General features: G+C 48.3%; 2 protein-coding genes across 6 annotated transcripts in view; one reads left to right on the top strand and one right to left on the bottom strand.

Moving 5' to 3' along the window:
* The first annotated feature begins 358 nt into the window (after positions 1-358).
* Positions 359-18,274, top strand: KCNE3 (potassium voltage-gated channel subfamily E regulatory subunit 3). Of its 5 annotated transcripts, none has more exons than XM_028725818.2 (3): positions 443-479; positions 3,880-3,974; positions 17,310-18,274. In XM_028725818.2, the coding sequence occupies exon 3, from the start codon at positions 17,338-17,340 to the stop codon at positions 17,617-17,619; it is 282 nt and encodes a 93-aa protein (XP_028581651.2). In that variant the 5' UTR covers positions 443-479; positions 3,880-3,974; positions 17,310-17,337; the 3' UTR covers positions 17,620-18,274. The 5 variants fall into 5 exon arrangements, with proteins under 5 accessions (XP_077782992.1, XP_077782994.1, XP_028581651.2 ...); XM_077926867.1 differs by having other exon boundaries at positions 461-479; positions 17,313-18,274; XM_077926866.1 differs by lacking the exon at positions 3,880-3,974 and having other exon boundaries at positions 359-479.
* Positions 18,275-21,063: 2,789 nt separating this feature from the next.
* LOC114595521 (maestro heat-like repeat-containing protein family member 7) overlaps positions 21,064-22,787 on the bottom strand; it is a 53,872-nt gene continuing 52,148 nt past the window's right edge. The window contains exon 23 of the mRNA XM_077926865.1: positions 21,064-22,172. The gene's annotated coding sequence lies outside the window, so the exon portion shown is untranslated. The remainder of the gene's footprint in view (positions 22,173-22,787) is intronic.

Here is a 22,787-nt window from a genome sequence, read left to right as displayed (position 1 = left end):
AAGGATTTGCTGAACCAACAAACTGAACTGGAGTACAAAAAAGGGAGGTATGAGGAGGTCCGGGAAACAAGCTAAAGAAAAATAAGCAATGAGAAACTTGAGTGTTTTTAACCATTTTTTTTTTGTATTTTTTTTTTATTTTCCATTTTTTATTGCAATACTTCAAAAAATCCTAATAAATATCTTATATATAAAAAAAATAACTTATCTAAAATCCTAAGCCAATTCAGTATCTGCAAGCTGTTTCCAATTAATTTAACGTCCCACCTGTTGGATTTCTGCCCAGGAAAGGGCTGCCTCCAAGATCAGGTGGCGGCCTCGGCTTGGGCTGCCCGCCAGGGAGGGAGGAAGGGACGGCCCCTGCCCAAGGGGAGGGCCGGCTTCGCCTCGCCCAAGGCGGCTGCTGCCGGGAGACGCTCCGCCGCAGAATCCCGCAGGCGAGTGAGCCGGCGCCGCTGGAGCAGCAGCAGCAGGTGGAGGTGAGTCCGGTGCAGCGCGCAGGGGAAACTGAGGCCGGGCGCGGGGAGGATCATCACCAGCCCCGGATTCAGCGCCCGAACCGTTTGCCTAGCTGTGGCGAAGCGCTGGCTGGGACACGCGACCCACTGTCTCGTGTGAAAGCGCTTCTCTGGGGACACGCGAGTCGCGGGTTTGGGTCCCGATCCGGCCGAGGCAACGCCTTACGAAGGAGAGGGTGCACCCTCCCAGAACATGCAGACACGTGTTGAGACCTCTCGCGCGTCAGAGCCCAACCTCACCTTCTTAGAAAGCCCCAACAGCCCCCAATTGATGGAGCTGCCTCCTGGACACGTGTCAAGGGATTCTTGAGCTGTGATTCCCGCATTGCAGGGGGGTTGAGCTAGATGACCTTTGGGGTTCCCTTGCGTATCTACATTTCTAAGATGCTATTATTGATGCCACCTTCCTTTGGGGCAGCCTGATTTAATAAGTTTAATAAGTTAACTGTTTATATTTGGACAACTTTTCCGCTGTACTTTATCGGAAGGAGAAAAGCAATCGTTTCCTGAATAACTAAACAATTTATTTAACTGAAGCAGTAACATTATAGCATATGCATCCATGTTTGTTAACTGATGTGGTTAAACATTTAAAAATAAAAAAACTTAGACTGAGTTTTAGCACACATGAGAAACGTAAAACAAATCCTTATTTCCTGATATTATACCCTTTGGACTATAATGTAACTTAAATAGAAAACTATCTTTAGAAAGTTTTTCCCTCCAAAAGCATTTTATTTTAAGAATCCAATTTAAATTTTAAAAAATCTGTTTTAAATAAAAAAACCCAATTTTATATATACTGTATAAATATATTAAAAATCATTGATTTTTTTTATCCACCCTGCTTTCTTGCAAACTTCTCTGGGGACGGGGGAGGCTGGGTTTGGGTCCCAATCCGTCCGAGGCAGCTCCTTACGAAGGAGAGGGTGCCCCCCCCCCCAGAACATGCTAGATGACTTTTGGGGTTCCCTTGCGTATCTACAATTCTACAATTCTATGAATGGATGCCACCCTCCTTTGGGGCAGCCTTGATCAAGCTCATACAGTACTCCAAATTCTCCATCTGATTTTCTGACCCTTTGGTTAGCGCTGCACGATTTAAATTGCTAGTCGGTAAGCCTTGATTTAGATCATTTTTTTTTTTACAGACTCGTTCTTGCTGGTATCATCTTAATATTTACAACCAGATGAAGGTTTCCTTTTTTCCGAATACTAAATTTTCAGATTAGTTTTTACAGTGACTGGTTTGGTTATATGATTAGAAAAACATAGACCGATCATTATGAAATTCTGGTGATGTTTAATAAGTTGACTGTTTATATTTGGACAACTTTTCCGCTGTGCTTTATCGGAAGGAGACAAAACAATTGTTTCCTGAATAACTAAACAATTTATTTAACTGAAACAGTAACATGATAGCATATGCATCTATGTTTGTTAACTGAAGTGGTTAAACAGTAATAAATTTAAAAAACTTAGACTGAGTTTTAGCACACATGAAAAACTTAAATTTCCTGATGAATAGTGTTTGGATCAGGGGTCAGCAAACTTTTTCAGCAGGGGGCCGGTCCACTGTCCCTCAGACCTTGTGGGGGGCCGGACTATATTTTTTTTTTGGGGGGGGATGAACGAATTCCTATGCCCCACAAATAACCCAGAGATGCATTTTAAATGAAAACACACGTTCTACTCATGAGAAAACACCAGTCAGGCCCCACAAATAACTCAGAAATGTATTTTAAATAAAAGGGCACATTCTACTCATGTAAAAACACGCTGATTCCCAGACCGTCTGCGGGCCGGATTGAGAAGGTGATTGGGCCGGATCCAGCCCCCTGGCCGTAGTTTGCCTACCCATGATCTGACCCTTTCATTGGCTGTGCATCCTTTTCTGTTCTGCAAACCCTCCAATTAAGGCTGAGTGTGTCTATCCAGTGCTGGATTTACATATAAGCCAAACAAGCTATAGCTTTGGGCCCCCGTCTCTTAGGGGCCACCAAAAAATTAAAGAAAAAAAAATCTGGATGTACATTTCCAAAATATAAGATAAAAAACAAGTAAAATAAAACCTACATACAGCTCCTATTTGTTATGTGCAAATGGGTTTAGATACCTATTGGGTCCATAAATTACCATATGACATATATTCAACACAAAAAACAGTGACAATTTGTTGTTGACAAAGGACAGCTGGACATATAAAGGGCCCCATTACCTTCAGTAGCTTAGGGGATGGGTAGGGGATGGGTAGGCAAACTAAAGGGACGCGGGTGGCGCTGTGGGTAAAAGCCTCAGCGCCTAGGGCTTGCCGATCAAAAGGTCGGCGGTTTGAATCCCCGTGGCGGGGTGCGCTCCCGTTGCTCGGTCCCAGCGCCTGCCAACCTAGCAGTTCGAAAGCACCTTCGGGTGCAAGTAGATAAATAGGGACCGCTTACTGGTGGGAAGGTAAACGGTGTTTCCGTGTGCTGCGCTGGCTCGCCAGATGCAGCTTTGTCACGCTGGCCACGTGACCCGGAAGTGTCTCCGGACAGCGCTGGCCCCCGGCCTATAGAGTGAGATGGGCGCACAACCCTAGAGTCTGTCAAGACTGGCCCGTATGGGCAGGGGTATCTTTACCTTTAGGCAAACTAAGGCCTGGGGGCCAGATCCGACCCAATCGTCTTCTCAATCCAGCCGGGAATCAGCATCTTTTTAAATGAGTAGAACGTGTGCTTTTATTTAAAATGCATCTCTGGGTTACTTGTGGGGCATAGGAATTTGTTCATTCTCCCCCAATATAGTCCAGCCTCCCACAAGGTGAGGGACAGTGGACCGGCCCCCTGCTGAAAAGCTTGCTGACCCCTGGCTTAGGGCCTCATCAAACCTAAATCCGGCCCTGTGTGTATCTGTTTGTGGATTAGAGTTCCAGCTTCTGTTTTCCTTCCGCACTGGATTTGGTGACTTTTGTGATCAAGTGGCACCCCTGGAACAATATAGAATTGCGAATTATCATTGTATGAAAGGCCCTTGATGAAATGTCTAATACAAAAAGGCAGGTTGGTTGGTAGCAGAAGAAACTTCTGCTGGGAATTCCCATCTCAAATCCAGGTATTTGCAGGCCGATCGAGATTCATGGGGGGAAAGCACTCTGCACATGCTCAGAAAGCAAATGATTATTACATTCTGTGTTCCATACTGGCATTGGGGGGGCGGGGGAAGGGTTCCTGGACGCCCAGGGAGAGGAATCTTTTTCTTTCCAGTCTGAGGGCCACAATCACTCATGGGCAAGTTTCGGGGGGGGGCAGGGCACAAGCAGTGGGCGTGGCCAAACACTAAAGGGGGCGGAGCAATGGATGTGACTCTTCACCTTGCATTCCAGCTACGCAAAAAGCAGAGGTTTCTACCGACGCAAATCTCTGTATCTTCCATCCAGACAAACCAAAGGCACCGTCACAGTTCAAGAACGTTTTCCAGGTGATTGAAATCGTGTGAGGAGGTCGTGAGACGGGACTAGCGAGAGATTTGGCCTGGGGGAAGAGTCCACACAGCCGGGAAGGGTACCTTTGAAACCTGGTTGGCAGGGTCCCCGGCTCTATTGCAGGGCTCCAATTGCCTCTCGGCTCAAATTAAGCCGTTTTTGCCATGCCACAACACACCTTCGGTATCTTGGGGGTTTTGCGCCTTTGTCAAAAGCACAATGGCGCCCATGTCCACCAATCCCTGGACCCCGCCACACTTTCCTCAGGCAGCCAAAGGATTGTGGATCATGTGCAAGCTTTTGTGTTAACACAGAACAGTTCAGCGGGCAAACAGTTCCTTATACAGTGGTACCTTGGGTTACAGATGCTTCAGGTTACAGACGCTTCAGGTTACAGACTCCACTAACCCAGAAATAGCACCTTGGCTTAAGAACTTTGCTTCAGGATGAGAACAGAAATCGTGCAGCGGTGGCGCAGTGGCAGTGGGAGGCCCCATTAGCTAAAGTGGTACCTCAGGTTAAGAACAGTTTTAGGTTAAGAATGGACCTCCGGAACGAATTAAGTTCTTAACCCGAGGTACCACTGTATATTTACTAGGATTTTGGTTCCGGCTGCTAGCCATGCCAACCCCGCTGTGGACTTTGCATATGAGAAGTTACTTTATTTAGAAGACCGGAGAAAGTTTCCAGTCCTCCTCAAAAGATTCTAAACTTGGGTCTCTCATCTGCACCATCAGTTTTGTCATCTCTGCGAATTCCGTGGTTCTCCTCCGCCATTCTTCCTCAGAGGGCATTCTTTGAGAGGAGATCACTCTTGTGTTCAGGTTGTAGAATCATAGAATTGTAGTGGCGGGAGGGACACCCAGGGTTATCTAGTCCAACCCCCTGCAATGCAGGAATCTCAAATAATCATCCAAGACAGGTGGCCTTCCTCCTGTTACTTAACTAAACTCCCATTGTCCCTGGCCATCCTTGCTGGGGCTGATGGGAGTTGTAGTTCAGCCACATCTGGAGGGCCAAATGTTCCACATGCCCAACGTAGACAGACTTGCAGGCTCGCTAATGGCCACGCCGACCATACTCTGCCTCCACAGTTAGAGTCAGCAATGCAGAACATGGTAAGAAATTTATTAAAAAGGACGAAGCTGGAGATGATGGAATTTTAAAAATGCAATTGCATGTACAGTGGTACCTTGGGTTAAGAACTTAATTCGTGTGCCTGCTCCTCGAGAGGTCTGGAGGGTGGCAACACAAGAACGGGGCCTTCTCTGCAGTGGCTCCCCGTCTGTGGAATGCTCTCCCCAGGGACGTTTGCCTGGCGCCTTCATTAGACACCTTTAGGTGCCAGGCAAAAACGTTCCTTTTCAACCAGGCCTTTGGCTGATTTGATTTACATCCTATGCCCTTTTAAAAAGTGTTTTTCCTTGGGGGGGGGCTATTGGTTTGTTGTTTTATTTTTACAGTGGTACCTCAGGTTAAGAACTTAATTCGGTCCGGAGGTCCGTTATTAACCTGAAATTGTTCTTAACCTGAGGTACCACTTTAGCTAATGGGGCCTCCTGCTGCCACCACACGATTTCTGTTCTCATCCTGAAGCAAAGTTCTTAACCTGAGGTACTATTTCTGGGTTAGCGGAGTCTGTAATCTGAAGCGTCTGTAACCTGAAGCGTCTGTGACCTGAGATACCACTGTAATCGTAATTTTGGTTGAGCGGGAAGTTGCCGGTGTTGTGAAATGGGATTATAGCTGTTGAGTGATAGAGTGTAACTCTGAATCTTGAAATAAAATAAGATATTACTGTAAAAGTGAAAAGAGAAATCTCTTCTGTGGCCCTCCAAAGGCGGTTGGAGTTCAGTCCCAGCAAGAGTGGCCAAGATGCTGGAAGTGTAAAAATGTAGAGGGAACATTCTTCCACATGTGGTGGACATGTAAAAAGGTAAAAGAGTATTGGGAAAAAATTTATAATGAACTGAGGAAAATGTTTTCAATTACTCCCCTCCCCCCTGAAAACTAGAGTCGTTTCTGCTGGGGATAACCCAGACTGAAATTCCCAGGTGTCAGAAAAGATTATGTACGCAACAACTGCAGCCTGTGTTTTGTTAGCCTCAAAATGGAAAGTGAGCGAGGTCCCAACTCAAGAGGATTGTCAACTCAAGAATATGCACAATTTGCAGATTTAACATATGGAATAAGAGAGCAGGAAGAACATATGTTTAAAGAAGTATGGTAAACGTTTATTGAGCATATGGAAAATAGCTGTGTACAGCTGAAAACACTGGTAGCATTAAGAGTAAATAATTCTTGATGGATGTAATAGTGGAAAATTGATTTGAATGGTTATAGTAGAGTACGCAGGGATGTAAGATATGTAAAACGAACCACGGAAAGAGAAGAAGGGGGAAGTCATTGGATATTTTAAAGTTTGTACAGTGGTACCTCTGGATGCGAACGGGATCCGTTCTGGAGCCCCGTTCGCATCCTGAGTTGAATGTAACACGCTTCTGCGTGTGCGTGGGTCGCGTCTCGCCACTTCCGCGCATGCGCATGATGTCATTTTTAAGCATCTGCGTATGCGCGAGCGACGAAACCCGGAAGTAATGCACTCCGTTACTTCCGGGTCACCACAGAACGTAACCTGAAAACGCTCAACCTGAAGCATATTTAACCCAAGGTATGACTGTACCTTGAAGGGACGCGGGTGGCGCTGTGGGTAAAACCTCAGCGCCTAGGACTTGCCCATCACATGGTCGGCGGTTCGAATCCCCACGGCGGGGTGCGCTCCCGTCGTTCGGTCCCAGCGCCTGCCAACCTAGCAGTTTGAAAGCACCTCTTGGTGCAAGTAGATAAATAGGGACCGCTTACCAGCGGGAAGGTAAACGGCGTTCCGTGTGCTGCGCTGGCTCGCCAGATGCAGCTTGTCACGCTGGCCACGTGACCCGGAAGTGTCTGCGGACAGCGCTGGCTCCCGGCCTATAGAGTGAGATGAGCGCACAACCCTAGAGTCTGGCAAGACTGGCCCGTACGGGCAGGGGTACCTTTACCTTTATGACTGTACAAGGTTTATCTGAAATTGTAAAACAGAACATTTAATAAAAGTTATTATGGTGTAAGACAATGGGAGCTATAGTTCAGCGATATCTGGAGGGTTTAAGGTTTCCCACACTCAGTCTGGATGTGACCCCCATTCGAGGATCTGGCTGTCTTCCTGCCTTTTCGGGACGGGACGGGACGGGACGGCGCTGTTTTGCCCTGCCAAAACATACAGTGTCTGATGATGCTTTCAGGTGCAGTGCCGGGCTTCTGAGTATAACACACGCCCGCTGCAGGTGTCATGAAACTGGAGAACTTTGTTTGCGCAAATCTGTAAAAGCACACAGCCCAAGCAGTCCTTGGAAATATGCAGCTAATTCCCCAGTGTAAATACTGAAGGGTGTGGAATGAGGGAGGCCTCGCTGACAGTGGCGTAGCGTGGGTTGTCAGCACCTGGGGCAAGGCAAGTAATTTGTGCCCCCTAACCCGTGGATTTGCGCCCCCTAACCTGTGGATTTGCCCTAACCCCAGATGTTGCGCCCGGTGCAGCTGCCCCCCCCCCTGCACCCCCCACGCTACGCCACTGCTCGCCGAACCCTCTTGCTCCTCAAACCTGAATGGGCCTCGCCAGAGACGTCTCAGCATCGCCGTAGGTGTGCGACCGAGGAGGGATGCTTTGCAGGCAGCGCCGGATTTACGTATAAGCTAAACAAGCTGTAGTTTAGGGCCACACTCTCTTGGGGGCCCCAAAAAAATTTAAAGGGAAAAAACCCTGGATGTGCATTTCCAAAATATAAGATAAAAAACAAATAAAATAAAACCTACATACAGCAACAGTGTTAGGGTCCGGAGCGCAGGTTAGGCTGAGAGCGAGTGCCTGGCCCAAGCTCACCCAGTGGGCTGAGTGGGGAATTCGAACCCTGGTCTCCCAGGTCTTAGTCCAGTGCTCTAACCACTACACCACACTGACTCTCTGTACTTGGTACTGCTGTCTGATTGTGCCAGGATCTTGGATCATGTTTCTGTCCTGCGCCCGCAGCCAGCAAGGAAGTGGTTTCTTATTTGCATTCCTCATTTTTTGCAGAAAGGGAGTTTGGCAAGCTCAGCCGGGCAGGCACAATGGAATTGTGGACGGCCCGGTTTTTTGGTTGACCACTGAGCTCTCGGCCAGGGGCTTATCAGTCTTTCCCCTTCTCCGAACAATAGCGGCTTTCACAAAACAGAAAAGGGGTGGGTGGGAAGGGTGCCTGGAACTGCAGCACCCAGGCAAGACCAGGAAGTCAAATATGTCAGCTGGAATCAGTGGAGGTTCGAGTCAAAGAATTGTAGAGTTGGAACGAGTCATCTAGTCCAGGGGTCTGCAACCCGCGGCTCCAGAGCCGCATGTGGCTCTTTTACACCTTTGCCGTGGATCCGGGGCGGATACTAGCGATTGGAGGAGGCGCATTGTGCGCCCCGACACTCCCCACTGTGGCGGGCACTGTACTGGCTGTGACGTCGCATGGGGGCGGTGTGTGCGTTAGTCACGCACCGTCCCGACGTCACTTTCCCGCCCGCCCGCTACACTGTAAGGGGCATGTACGCTGGTCACCGCATTGAAAGGGGGCATGTACGCTGGTCACTGTTTTGAAGGGGAGTGAAGAACACACACACACAAAAAGGTAACTTGTTAATTTAACGTTTATTTCTATGAGGAGGAGGAATTCTGAGGGGTCAAACAAAGAAATAATAAAAAGTGACAAAAAAGTTATTTTTATAATGACGAGTTTTGCGGCTCCCAGTTGTTTTTTTCTTCGGAAACGGGTCCAAGTGGCTCTTTTTGTCTTAAAGGTTGCAGACCCCTGATCTAGTCTAACCGCCTGCAACACAGGAATCTCAGCTAATCATAGAATCATATTATAGAATCATAGAATCATGTAGAGCCATAGTACCGCCAACGCCATCATGCCATTGTGCAAATCTGTAGTGCAACCACATTTGGAATATCATGTACCGTTCTGGTCGCCTCATCTCAGAAAGGATATTGTAGAGTTGGAGAAGGTTTCTCCTTAACCTGGGGAGAAAACAGCAAAGAGCTGATGAAGAGAGCACAGCAGAGGTTATATTTTCTGAGAATCCTCCGGGAAAACAATCTCTCAAAGGACCTGTTGGTGGCATTTTACCAGTGCACTGTTGATAGTATATTAAAGTATGGTCTATGCGTGTGGTTTGGGAGCTGCACGGTCAGGGAAAAAACAATGCTGTCCAGGGTTGTAAAGACTGCAGAGAGAATAATTGGGTGCACTCTTCCCACCTTGGATCAAATCTATGCTTCCAGGTGCCATAAGAAAGCGGCAGAGATAGCGCAGGATACTGCGCACCCCGGAAATGATCTCTTTCTGCCTTCTGGAAGAAGGTACAGGGTTATAAAGACTAGGACTAGCCGCCTGAGAAACAGTTTCTATCCAAATGCGATTTTGGTTTTAAACGCAGTGTAAGGTAGTCTCTATGGGAGTATATTGTATTTAATTATGGGGTATCAGAGTTTTTAGGGGGCTAACGAGGCTGGGATAGCTGGGATAGCGGGCTTGTTGGTTTCTGAATGTCTAAGGTAGATTTTTTAAATTTTGTTGTTCTGTGTGGGACAATGGCAATAAAGATTATCATATTGTAAAAGGACAAAGGAAATGATCAAGGCGATGGAACTGCTCCCCTACAAGGAAAGGTTGCTGCAATTGGGCCTTCTTTGTTGTTGTTTAGTCGTTTAGTCGTGTCCGACTCTTCGTGACCCCCTGGACCAGAGCACGCCAGGCACTCCTGTCTTCCACTGCCTCCTGCAGTTTGGTCAAACTCATGCTGGTAGCTTCGAGAACACTGTCCAACCATCTCGTCCTCCTCTGTCGTCCCCTTCTCCTTGTGCCCTCCATCTTTCCCAACATCAGGGTCTTTTCCAGGGAGAGAAAAGGCGAGTCAGAGGAGACATGATAGAACTTGGTGGCTGTCACTGCCTTCTGCTTAACTATGGGCAGAGTGAAGAAAACATTCACACCCCACTTTCTCCATTCCATGCATTCATCAACTTCTACAGTGATACATACGCTTCAGGTTACATACACCTCAGGCTACAGACTCCGCTAACCCAGAAATAGTACCTCAGGTTAAGAACTTTGCTTCAGGATGAGGCGGCGCAGCAGCAGCAGCAGGAGGCCCCATCAGCTAAAGTGGTGCTTCAGGTTAAGAACAGTCCTCCGGAACGAATTAAGTTCTTAACCCAAGGTACCACTGTATTTCGCTTTTTCTCTAAACTGAAAGGGCATAAACGGCTTAGGGTTGACATCTTTCCAAAAGTAAAAACTGGGACACCCCAAAAACTGGGGAGTTGTTTTTCGATTGACTCGCCTAAGATCCAGGACAAAGCGCTGCCTTTCAGAAATTTCCCTCGGATGTCAATTCCACCTTTGTAATCCTGGACGCAGGTGGTGCTATGGTCTAAACCACTGAGCCTAGGGCTTGCCGATCAGAAGTTTGGTGGTTCGAATCCCCGCGACGGGGTGAGCTCCCGTTGGTCGGTCCCAGCTCCTGCCAACCTAGCAGTTCAAAAGCACTTCAAAGTGCAAGTAGATAAATAGGTACCGCTCCGGCGGGAAGGTAAACGGCGTGTCCGTGTGCTGCTCTGGTTCGCCAGAAGCGGCTTAGTCATGCTGGCCACATGACCCGGAAGCTGTATGCCGGCTCCCTCGGCCAGTAAAGTGAGATGAGCGCCGCAACCCCAGAGTCGGTCACAACTGGACCTAATGGTCAGGGGTCCCTTTACCTTTACTAATCCCGGAAATGTCTGGGGTAATCCGGGCATCAGGTAGACCCTGATGCTGGGAAAGATGGAGGGCACAAGGAGAAGGGCACGACAGAGGACGAGATGGTTGGACAGTGTTCTCGAAACTATGAACATGAGTTTGACCAAACTGTGGGAGGCAGTGGAAGACAGGAGTGCCTGGCGTGCTCTGGTCCATGGGGTCACGAAGAGTCGGACACGACTAAACGACTAAACAACAACAACAATCCAGGCGTGTGGCAGCCCTGCAAACGTTGCAAACTTTCTTCATTGGGGAGTTGCACCCCGCTCTTGATCATTTGGGTTTCCCCGTCTGAATGTTTTCCAACTTCCCAAGGTCCTTAAAAAAAAGGGAAAACTCTCAGGGCAGGAAGATAATAATGCTAGAGCGATAACACAGCCTCACAGCAAACCGTTTTTTCTCGACTGAGTTTACCATTCCCACACATGTAGGTAATGTTTGTTTGCTTTTCCAGAAGGGCATTGAAGCATAATTCATTCATGTTTGCAAAGCCCTCGAAAATCTTTGAGCAAGCAGAGCTGCGATGTTCCACCGCAGAGCTGCTTTATACTTACTTAGCAGGAATGTTGCCATTCTGCAGATGTGTGCTCCATTATAAATAATAATACAGTGGTACCTTGGTTCTCAAACTTAATCCGTTCCAGAAGTCCGTTCCGAGACCAAAGCGTTCCAAAACCAAGGCACGCTTCCCCATAGAAAGTAATGCAAAAGGGAGTGATCTGTTCCAGACTTTTAAAAACAACCCCTAAAGCAGCAATTTAACATGAATTTTACTATCTAACGAGACCATTGAGCCATAAAATGAAAGCAGTAATCAATGTTCTGTAGATGATAAAAATTAAAAAAATAAATAATAATTCTTACCTGCACTGATGATAGTCATTGTTTGGATGGGGGGCTTTTATTCATTTCCACAGTCACACAACCATTCAATCAATCAATCAATCAATCAATCAATCAGTAGCTGAACTGGGTTCCACACAGTCACAAAAACAAATTAACCAAAAAAGCCTCAAAAATGCGAAATAAATAGCAAAAACAAAAGCGCCAAACCTAATCCATTCCGGAAGTCCATTTGACTTCTGAAATGTTCGAAAACCAAGGCGCAGCTTCTGATTGGTGCAGGCGCCCCGGAAACAACAGCCGACAGCCGCATCAGATGTTTGGCTTCTGAAAAACGTTCGAAAACTGGAACACTCACTTCCGCGTTTTCGGCGTTTGAGAACCAAGGCGTTTGAGAATCAAGGTACCACTCTAATAATAATACAAAGTTTCGAGCCCTCATTGTGCGGTGGATGAAATCTTGAAACCTAATAATTGTTCATTAAAAAATTATCTCTGCAAATCAGCTTTGGTACTATCCTAAATCCTACAGTGCTGAAAAAATAGGTCCCTGCTCCCAAAGGCATTACAATCAAAAATTGTGATAGTGGTGGAGAGAAAGGGAAGGAGGAGAGAGAAAGTTAACAAAGGATGAGTGCGTGTGTGCAAAAATAGTTACGTGTTCTTAGGCTTTGTTTTAGATGGGGAGGATAGGGAGCTATTTGAGGGCTATTTAGCTGTGGCAGATGGAAATTGTAGTTCAGATTGTCTAGAGTAGACGGTGCCGGGTTGGCGAAAGGCTGTGCTAGGAATGAAGTGCTGGCTGGGGGCTTCTGGGAGTTGTAGTCAAAAACATTCAGGTTGAGGAAGGATGCATGGCAATGAGAAAAGAGGCTGCAGTACACATTTCCCTGGGAGTAAATCTCATTGAGCTCTGCAGGGCAAATGATGATTGCACTGTAAGTGAGAGTATGGAAACCGTGCCAAGTCGCATGAATCAGGTCCTGTTGCCTGGCTAGCAAAGGATTTGCGCCTTCCTGCCAGCACGTAACTGGCACCATCCTGCTAATTACCTTTCTTTGCAATGGCCATGGGAGATCAGCTGAAGGTCAGCTGGTAGCATAAAAGCCGAAGGGTTGGTAGATGCCACCCGTCACTTATTATGTGGACACAACAGGGCTTCTGTCGCGGCAAAGCAAAATTGGGTCTGTACAGATGTTGCATCAGATCAGGGAAGATTGAGGCATTTTCAATCAAGAAACCCAGGACATCTATATGGGGCCTTCAAGGGAGGGGGTAAAAGGAGAGTGAGGGGCTGAGGAGTTAGGAGTCCTTCCCAGACACAACTCTGAAGAGCCTTTTCAGGTTCAAGGTGCTACTATTAGTACAGTGGTACCTTGGGATACATATGCTTCAGGTTACAGACTCCGCTAACCCAGAAATAATACCTCGGGTTAAGAACTTTGCTTCAGGATGAGAACATAAATCGTGCTCTGGCAGCGCAGCAGCAGCAGGAGGCCCCATTAGCTAAAGTGGTGCTTCAGGTTAAGAACAGTTTCAGGTTAAGAACGGACCTCCGGAATGAATTAAGTACTTAACCCGAGGTACCACTGTATGCAAAGCCCTTAGGTAAAGCCCTTATGGATGCGGGTGGCGCTGTGGTCTAAACCAGTGTTCCCCAACCTTGGGCCTCCAGCTGTTTTTGGACTACAACTCCCATCATCCCTCACTAGCAAGACCAGTGGTCAAGGATGATGGGAATTGTAGTCCAAAGCCTCTTGGGCTTGCCGATCAGAAAGTCGGCAGTTCAAATCCCTGCAACGGGGTGAGCTCCTGTTGCTCGGTCCCTTCTCCTGCCAACCTAGCAGTTCAAAAGCACACCAGTGCAAGTAGGTGAATAGGTACCGCTCTGGCGGGAAGGTAAACGGTGTTCCTGTGCGCTGCTTTGGTTTTGCCAGAAGTGGCTTAGTTATGCTGCCCACATGACCCGGAAGCTGTACGCTGGCTCCCTTGGCCTGTAAAGCGAGATGAGCGGTGCAACCCCAGAGTCGTCTGCAACTGGACTTAACTGTCAGGGGTCCCTTTACCTTTATCTTTAAAGCCCTTAGGGATGTGGCTGGTGCTGTGGTCTAAACCACTGAGCCTCTTGGGCTTGCCAGTCGGAAGGTCAGCGGTTCGAATCCCTAGGATGAGGTGAGCTCCTGTTGCTCTGTCCCAGTTTCTGACAACCTAGCAGTTCGAAAGCACACCAGTGCAAGTAGATAAATAGGTACTGCTGTGGCGGGAAGGTAAACAGCGTTTTCGTGCTCTCTGGTTTCCGTCACGGTGTCCCGTTGCTCTAGAAGCGGTTTAGTCCTGCTGGCAACATGACCCGGAAAGCTGTCTGTGGACAAATGCTGGCTCTATCGGCCAGAAAGCGAGATGAGCACTGCAACCCCAGAGTGGTCTGCGACTGGACTTAACCGTCCAGGGGTACTTTATCTTACAAAGACCTTAACAACTTGGGACCAGTTTGCTTGCGAGATCGCCTTACGTTGTACAGTGGTACCTCAGGTAACATACGCTTCAGGTTACAGACGCTTCAGGTTACAGACTCCGCTAACCCAGAAATAGTACCTCGGGTTAAGAACTTTGCTTCAGGATAAGAACAGAAATCGGGCTCCGGTGGCATGGCGGCAGCAGGAGGCCCCATTAGCTAAAGTGGTGCTTCAGGTTAAGAACAGTTTCAGGTTAAGAACAGACCTCCGGAACGAATTAAGTTCTTAACCCAAGGTACCACTGTACATGCTTTCTTGATTGCTTCGATCAAAGGAACTGGCCCTGTTATGGGTGCCGGTTCCACCTCGAAAAGGAATCAGTCTTGTAGTTCAAAACAAGCTCAGCTGGTAGAACGTCAGAGTCGTAATCTCAGGGCTGTGGGTTCAAGCCCCACCTTAAGCAAAAATAAAATAAAATCCTGCATTGCAGGGAGTTGGACTAGAATGATGATCCACGTAGTCCCTTACAACTCTACAGTTCTATGATTCTATGTCTGGAGTAGGGTTACTAGACGTCCCCGTTTCCCAGGGACAGTCCCCGGATATGCGAATAAGTCCCCAGACAAATTCCATCCCCGGATTTCATCTAATGTCCCCGGGAAACGCAGCAGCGGCAGTCTCAGCAGCCCGGAGCAGTTGGCTCTGGCTGGCTTCAGGAGCTGCTCGGAAGTCCCCATGAGATGGTGGTGCAGGGACTCTCAGATGCAGCTTCCGGGCTGACTCCACCTTCCCTGACCCCCGCAACTATGCTGTGAAGGGAGGCTTCATGCTGCCTATCAGAACAGCCTCCAAACTCCTACTTGCGTGCAAGCAGGATCTCTCAGCTGTGAAGGGAGGCTTCACACTGCCTGTCAGAGCTTGCGTGCAAGCAGGAGGGGGCCGGGATCTCTCAGTTAGGCAACGGGAAGCCTCCCTTCCCAGCTGAGCTGCTCCGATGGAAAGAGAGATCCCTGCCCCCTCCTGCTGTATCTTGGGCCGTGATAATCTCTCCAGCGAACCTCTTAAGGGTCAAGATAAGGAGATGGCTACGGTCTGTTTACTAACACGCTGGCTTCTGAAGCTGGGGTTGTGAAGTGAATGAGTAACTGTCCAGCATTGTGTAATATTGTGTCTGCATTCACCTGCAAAATTCCACCGGTTCCTCATCCCTGGTCTACTTTTTAAACCAGGAAATGGTGTAGCTCTGCGGCAGAGTGCTTGCTATGCACACAGCAGGTTTCAGGGTCAGTCCCCAATGGTAGGAGAGACTCCGGCTTGAAATCCTGGGGAGCTGCTGCCAGCCAGTGCAGGCACTATTGAGGTAATTGGAGCAATGGAGAGGGTGGGGCAGCAGCTCAGTGATGGGGCAGCAGCTTTGCATGCCCCAGGTTCAATCCCTGGATTCTTCAGGTAAGGCTGCCAGAAACCTTGGAGAGCCACTGCCAGTCCGTGTAGGCAATACTGAGCTAAATGGACCACTGGAGAGGGTGGAGCAATAGCTCCATGGTAGAGTGCTTGCTTTGCAAGCAGGAGTTCCCAAATTCAATCCTCAAAGGCATTGCCACATAGGGTTGTGTAGGGATATCGCGGAGTGGGGTGTGGGGTCCGGAGGGAGCCCACTCTCCACCAGCAGGCAGCCACAGTCTGCCTGCACGCGTGACCCTGGGGTGCCGGGAAACCCCCCCCCCCTCAGACAAGCCACGGCTGTCGGAACATCGTCCCCTACGTCTGACCTTTTGCGGTCGCAGCAGTCAGCGGTGCCCTGTCTGTAACCTTTTGTCCCTGAGACCTTTTCAGTGGCGTAGCGTGGGTTGTCAGCACCCGGGGCAAGGCAAGTAATTTGCGCCCTCTAACCCTGAGTGAGCCAGGTAGGGGCAGAGAGCTGTGAGTGCGAGCGCGCCCCCCCCAGATGTTGCGCCCGGTGCAGCCGGCCCCCCCTTCACCCCCCACGCTACGCCACTGGACCTTTTGTCTCCATTCGTCATACACTGTGCAAGGGGAAAATGACGCTTTGGATGCCGCAGGGCAGGTGCCAAAATAGCATTGTACCACCCCACGATCTTGGGGCGGAAGATGTGTAAAGGTCACAGCCCAAAATGTATTTGCCTGGCTTGCATATTTGTCTCAATAAAAGGAGGCTCCACAGGACTGGCCAGCAGCTTGCTTCAGACCACCTGTGCGCAGCTCACATGATGATCAACTCCTGTCTTGGGCCTTCACTTCAGGCTTGGGAGAGACTCCTTGAAATCTTGGGGAGCTGCTGCCAGCCAGTGTAGTCAGTACTGAAGTAGATGAACCAACTGTCTGCTTTTTATTATGTTTTTATCATTGGTGTTCTGTAATGTGTTTTTAATGTTGGACGCCGCCTTGGGATAATCTGATGAAGGGCAGTATACAAATCAAAATGATAATGATAATTTATTATTACAGTGGTACCTCGGGTTAAGAACTTAATTCGTTCTGGAGGTCCGTTCTTAACCTGAAACTGTTCTTAACCTGAAGCACCACTTTAGCTAATGGGGCCTCCCACTGCCGCCGCTCAATTTCTGTTCTCATCCTGAAGCAAAGTTCTTAACCCGGGGTACTATTTCTGGGTTAGCGGAGTCTGTAACCTGAAGCGTTTGTAACCCGAGGTACCGCTGTATTATTATTACAGTGGAACCTTGGTTCTTGAAAGGCTTAGTTGACGAACAAATTGGCTCCCGAACGCCGAAAAGTCAAAAGTAAGTGTTCCAGTGTTTGAACATTTTTCGGAAGCTGAACGTCCGGTGCGGCTATCAGCTATTGTTTCCAGGGTGCCTATTCTAATCGGAAGCCGCACCTCGGTTTTCGAACATTCCAGGAGTCGAATAGACTTCCGGAATGGATTAAGTTCGAGAACCAAGGTTCCACTGTATTATTATTATTATTATTATTATTATTATTATTATTATTATTAACAACAACAACAACAACAACAACAACAACAACAGCAACAACATCTGTGTGCCTGAGGGTGCCTACGCTCTATTTCCTGTGCTTCCTGGGGCAGCTGAATATCTTGGGCTGGCTCTGAGTGCGAATGAGGCCGCCCCATGTGCTTTCAGAGGCCTGCTTGTTCTGAAACGGTTCCTGTTTCTGTTTTTGGCAGCAGCGACGGCACCCCCCGGGATCGGACGATGGCCTCCGCATTGGGGAACCGGACGGAGACCTGGCTTCAGAAGCTGGACTCGATGATGCGGGCCCTGAACCAGACTCTCTCTCACGCTTGCCCCCAGGATGCGAAGCCCGTCGAGGAGGAGAAGGACAACTACGCTTGCATCTACATCCTCTTCGTGATGATCCTCTTTGCCGCGTTAGTCGGGAGCCTGATCCTCGGCTACACCAGATCCCGCAAGGAGGTGGACAAGCAGAGCGACCCCTATCATGTTTACATCAAGAATCGGGTGTCCATGATATGAGGAGGAGGACCAAGGCAGGAAGGACTTGAGATGCCTCAGGGCAGAAATCCTTGGTGCATGCTTTGCAAGAAGACAACACACCTTTTATAGCCTTTTATTCGCCAACCTGCGCCCTCCAGATGTGTTGGACTACAACTCCCATCATCCAGGGCCACACTGGGCTGCAAACGACCCCTACTGGTTAAAAACGGTTCTGCCTCATGAGCTGCCTTTTAAATTTTGCCAAGATCCAAAGCCTTCAGCTCCAAACCTATTCTCACTTACCTGGGAGTAAGCCTCCCTAAAGTCAGCGCTGCAGATACAATACAGATGATATCTCAATGGGGCAGTACCTTTTCTAACCAGTAGGGGTCATCCTACCAGCATGGCTGTGGCTGATGGGAGTTGTAGTTCCTGCACCAGGTTGATGAATCTTGCTTTTCCTGATTCCAGTTATATCCCCCCTTCTGGAACCGTGGCAGAACTATGTGCTGATGGGTGGAAATCTAAGATGCGGTGAGAGGAAACACGGTTTTCAAAGAAATTTGGACTGGTGGGGGTGCCTTCAAATCGCAGATTATCAAGAGGGTTTTTATATATATATATATTAAAAGTATCCGTTTGATTGATTCCTCTTTCCCTGCCCCCAGTACACAATAAACAGATCAGTTTCCTACCCTGAGAATTAAATTACTAGCGTTCAGGAGCTATGGAAGATGTTCTGGTGCCTAAGGTTGATAATCCAGTGGAGGTCGCAGAAGAGGGTTGGACAGGGTCTAGGATACCTGATTCATCTAATATCTAATATCTGGTCTGACAGGTTTAACAAATTCACACCCAGTATTTTTATAATAATAATAACAATAACAATTTATTATTTATACCCTGTTTCCCCAGCCACTCTGGGCGGCTACCAACAAAACACTAAAATACAATAACCTATTAAACAGGGCTGATTTCAGGTGTCTTCTAAAAGTTCGGTAGTTATTTTTCTCTTTGACATCTGGTGGGAGGGTGTTCCACAGGGTGGGTGCCACTACTGAGAAGGCCCTCTGCCTGGTTCCCTGTAACTTGGCTTCTCGCAGCGAGGGAACCGTCAGAAGTCCCTCGGAGCTGGACCTCAGTGTCTGGGCAGAACGATGGGGGTGGAGACGCTCCTTCAGGTATACTGGACCGAGGCCATTTAGGGCTTTAAAGGCCAGCACCAACACTTTGAATTGTGCTCGGAAACGTACTGGGAGCCAATGTTGGTCTTTCAAGACCGGTGTTATGTGGTCTCGGCGGCCGCTCCCAGTCACCAGTCTAGCTGCCATATTCTGGATTAGTTGTAGTTTCCAGGTCACCTTCAAAGGTAGCCCCACATAGAGCGCATTGCAGTACTCCAAGCGAGAGATAACCAGAGCATGCACTGCTCTGGCGAGACAGTCTGCGGGCAGGTAGGGTCTCAGCCTGCGAACCAGGTGGAGCTGATAAACAGCTGCCCTGGACACAGAATTGATCTGTGCCTCCATGGACAGCTGTGAGTCCAGAATGACTCCCAGGCTGCGCACCTGGTCCTTCAGGGGCACAGTTACCCCATTCAGGACCAGGGAATCCTCCACACCTGCCCGCCTCCTGTCTCCCAAAAACATTACTTCTGTCTTGTCAGGATTCAACCTCAATCTGTTAGCCACCATCCATCCTCCAACCGCCTCCAGACACTCACACAGGACCTTCACCGCCTTCACTGGTTCTGATTTAAAAGAGAGGTAGAGCTGGGTATCATCTGCATACTGATGAACACCCAGTCCAAACCCCCTGATGATCTCTCCCAGCGGCTGCATGTAGATGTTGAAAAGCATGGGGGAGAGGACAGAACCCTGAGGCACCCCACAAGTGAGAGCCCAGGGGTCTGAACACTCACCCCCCCCCCACCACTTTCTGAACACGGCCCAGGAGGAAGGAGCGGAACCACTGTATGACAGTGCCCCCAGCTCCCAGCCCCTCAAGACGGTCCAGAAGGATGTTATGGTTGACGGTATCAAACGCTGCTGAGAGAGCCAGCAGAACTAGGAAACAGCTCTTACCTTTGTCCCTAGCCCGCCAGAGATCATCAACAAGCACGACCAAGGCAGTTTCAGTCCCATGATGAGGCCTGAATCCCGACTGGAAGGGATCCAAACCATCTAGTGAATTCGCTTAGGGTACCTGATTTATCTGTTCTGAGAACCAGCCAAGGCAAATTCACCCCAGTGGCAGTCAAGGCAAGCCCCATGAATTCTTCTTTTGTTTCGCTTGAAAGCGGACTTGATAAGAAAAAACTTCTATGCCAACAGGATATTGGGCATCGGCCCTGAAGCAGGTAAATCTGTCTTTCTTCTTGGACTACCCGCCCCCATATTCTCCCCTTCCTTGGTGGTTTCATAACATCTTCAAACACTTCCTGCAGCGCTAGAAAGAGATCATTTTTATGGGGCAATATAATCCCACAATAGGATAAAGGATTCGTTCTTCCCAGCCTGAGAACGTCAGTCGTCCTTTCTCCTCCCCACCCTCCGCCACACGGTGAAATATGTTTACTCAGTGAGCTTGCGAAATCCGCTCTTAAACCACACGCATGCTTAACGGATTTGTTTTTCTTTCCTATATCGTGCTGAGATTTAAACATGGACGGCAGCCTCTGGTTCGTCCCGTTTTCCAAAAAAACCAACAACTCTGGAAGGTGGGCTAAGCTTGGCAGAAAGTTAGGATTTGTTGTTGTTGTTTAGTCGTTTAGTCGTGTCCGCCTCTTCGTGACCCCGTGGACCAGAGCACTCCAGGCACTCCTGTCTTCCACTGCCTCCCGCAGTTTGGTCAAACTCATGCTGGTAGCTTCGAGAACACTGTCCCACCATCTTGTCCTCTGTCGTCGCCTTCTCCTTGTGCCCTCCATCTTTCCCAACATCAGGGTCTTTTCCAGGGAGTCTTCTCTTCTCATGAGGTGGCCAAAGTATTGGAGCCTCAGCTTCAGGATCTGTCCTTCCAGTGAGCACTCAGGGCTGATTTCCTTAAGAATGGAGAGGTTTGATCTTCTTGCAGTCCATGGGACTCTCAAGAGTCTCCTCCAGCACCAGAATTCAAAAGCATCAATTCTTCGGTGATCAGCCTTCTTTATGGTCCAGCTCTCATTTCCATGCATCACTACTGGGAAAACCATGGCTTTAACTATACAGACCTTTGTTGAAAGTTAGGATAGAGACGTAAAACAAAATATTGGGTGTATACATTAACAAGGATCGTTTCCTGCCTTGCGTTGGGTGCGGTGCCAGGTTTGGATTTGGTGCAAGTCCCTGTTCAGAATGGGAGATTTCTGTGAAGCTGGCACAGGCCATTGCTGGGAATTGTAGCCCCAAATGCCTAGAACAGGGGTCAGCAAACTTTTTCAGCAGGGGGCCGGTCCACTGTCCCTCAGAGCTTGTGGGGGGCCGGAACATATTTTGAAAAAATATGAACGAATTCCTATGCCCCACAAATAACCCAGAGATGCATTTTAAATAAAAGGGCACATTCTACTCATGTAAAAACACACTGATTCCCGGACCGTCCGCGGGCCGGATTTAGAAGGTGATTGGGCCGGATCTGGCCCCTGGGCCTTAGGTTGCCTACCCATGGCCTAGAAGCTACCAGTTTGGATAAAGTCTGACCAGATTGGTTTGTTCCTGCTTCCTGTAGGCTCAGGGATGTCTCCAATGTGATAGCAGGCACCCCACACCCATATATATAAGGCTGCCATATTTAACTTGATCCTATGGATTTTTGAAAAGAAAACCTACGCAGCTTTGGAATTTGAACATGGCCCTTCCAAGGACAAGGCCAGCAAGGACTTCTAAGCCTACGAGGACACCAAAACTTTTAGAGAAATCACACGCAGCACATGTGATTGCAAGGGCTCTGATTAGATGACCCTAATGGACGATAATCCATCCTACAATTCGCCCCAATTTGTTTGTATACGTTTCCCCATTAATTCCACACTTTTCCCTAGTGTACTTCCTCAACCGGATAAAATCTATTTATTTTTTAAATGAAAAAGAGGATTTCTTGTACTAGGACAATAGAGCGCTTTAATCCACTTTCATTGCACAAGCCTACATCTCTGGCATGCACTTGAATTAATTATTATTATTATTATTATTATTATTAATATTCTGCAAGATAGTGGCAAATCTGGAGGCACACACAGACTTCAACAAACAGGTCCAGAGAGTCAGTTAGGTACACATACAAAGAGAAATCTATTCCACTTTTGTGAAACACAAACCGATGTTTAAAAATAAATCGGAAAACACAAATTTACTGGCTTAAAGTCCTCAAGGTATACGTGCATAAAAAAATATATATACATGAGAACATTGCTATATATTGCTTGCAAATTCTATCTTGATGCAGGAAGTTGCATTTTGCAAGCAGTGTGAAGGCCCTTACGGTAAGGGTTCCTCAGCAAGCAAGAACCGCCGGCTTGCATCCACCACATTTTGGGTTTCTCATCTTCATCCTTCGACTGAGGCTTCTCCTGCAGCCACCGCTGGCTCTGTCCTCCTGCAGCCAGAAAGCTCCTGGTGAAAGAGAGAGAGAGAAAGAAAGGACAGAACGCCCTCTTGTGGTTGCTGATCTGTGCGGGGGGGGGGGGGGAGGAAGCAGAAGGTCTTGGGAGCCTGAATACAGTGGTACCTCGGGTTACAGACGCTTCAGGTTACAGACGCTTCAGGTTACAGACTCCGCTCTCCCAGAAATATTACCTCGGGTTAAGAACTTTGCTTCAGGATGAGAACAGAAATCGCGTGGCGGCAGTGGGAGGTCCCATTAGCTAAAGTGGTACCTCAGGTTAAGAACAGTTTCAGGTTAAGAACGGACCCCCAGAACAAATTAAGTTCTTAACCCGAGGTACCACTGTACAGGGAAGGTGGACAACTGGCTTGACTGTGAGATGTAGCAACAAACAAAGCTAATCTAAGCTACATCAACAGAAGTCAAGTGTCCAGATCAAGGGAAGTCATAAAGGTAAAGGGACTCCTGACCATTAGGTCCAGTCGCAGACGACTCTGGGGTTGCAGCGCTCATCTCGCTTTACAGGCCGAGGGAGCCAGCATTTGTCCGCAGAGAGTTTTACCAGGTAATGTGGCCAGCAGGACTAAGCCACTTCTGGCAAACCAGAGCAGCGCACGGAAACA

Source organism: Podarcis muralis, chromosome 4 (assembly GCF_964188315.1).
Source record: "Podarcis muralis chromosome 4, rPodMur119.hap1.1, whole genome shotgun sequence".
NCBI lineage: Eukaryota > Metazoa > Chordata > Lepidosauria > Squamata > Lacertidae > Podarcis > Podarcis muralis.
The sequence above is the reverse complement of the archived record's forward strand: the minus strand, read 5'-3'. Positions and strand labels throughout refer to the sequence as shown.

Bases quoted from the DNA above. Each gene is read 5' to 3' on its own strand.
- KCNE3 (XM_077926866.1), top strand. From the start codon at position 17,338: ATGGCCTCCGCATTGGGGAACCGGACGGAGACCTGGCTTCAGAAGCTG.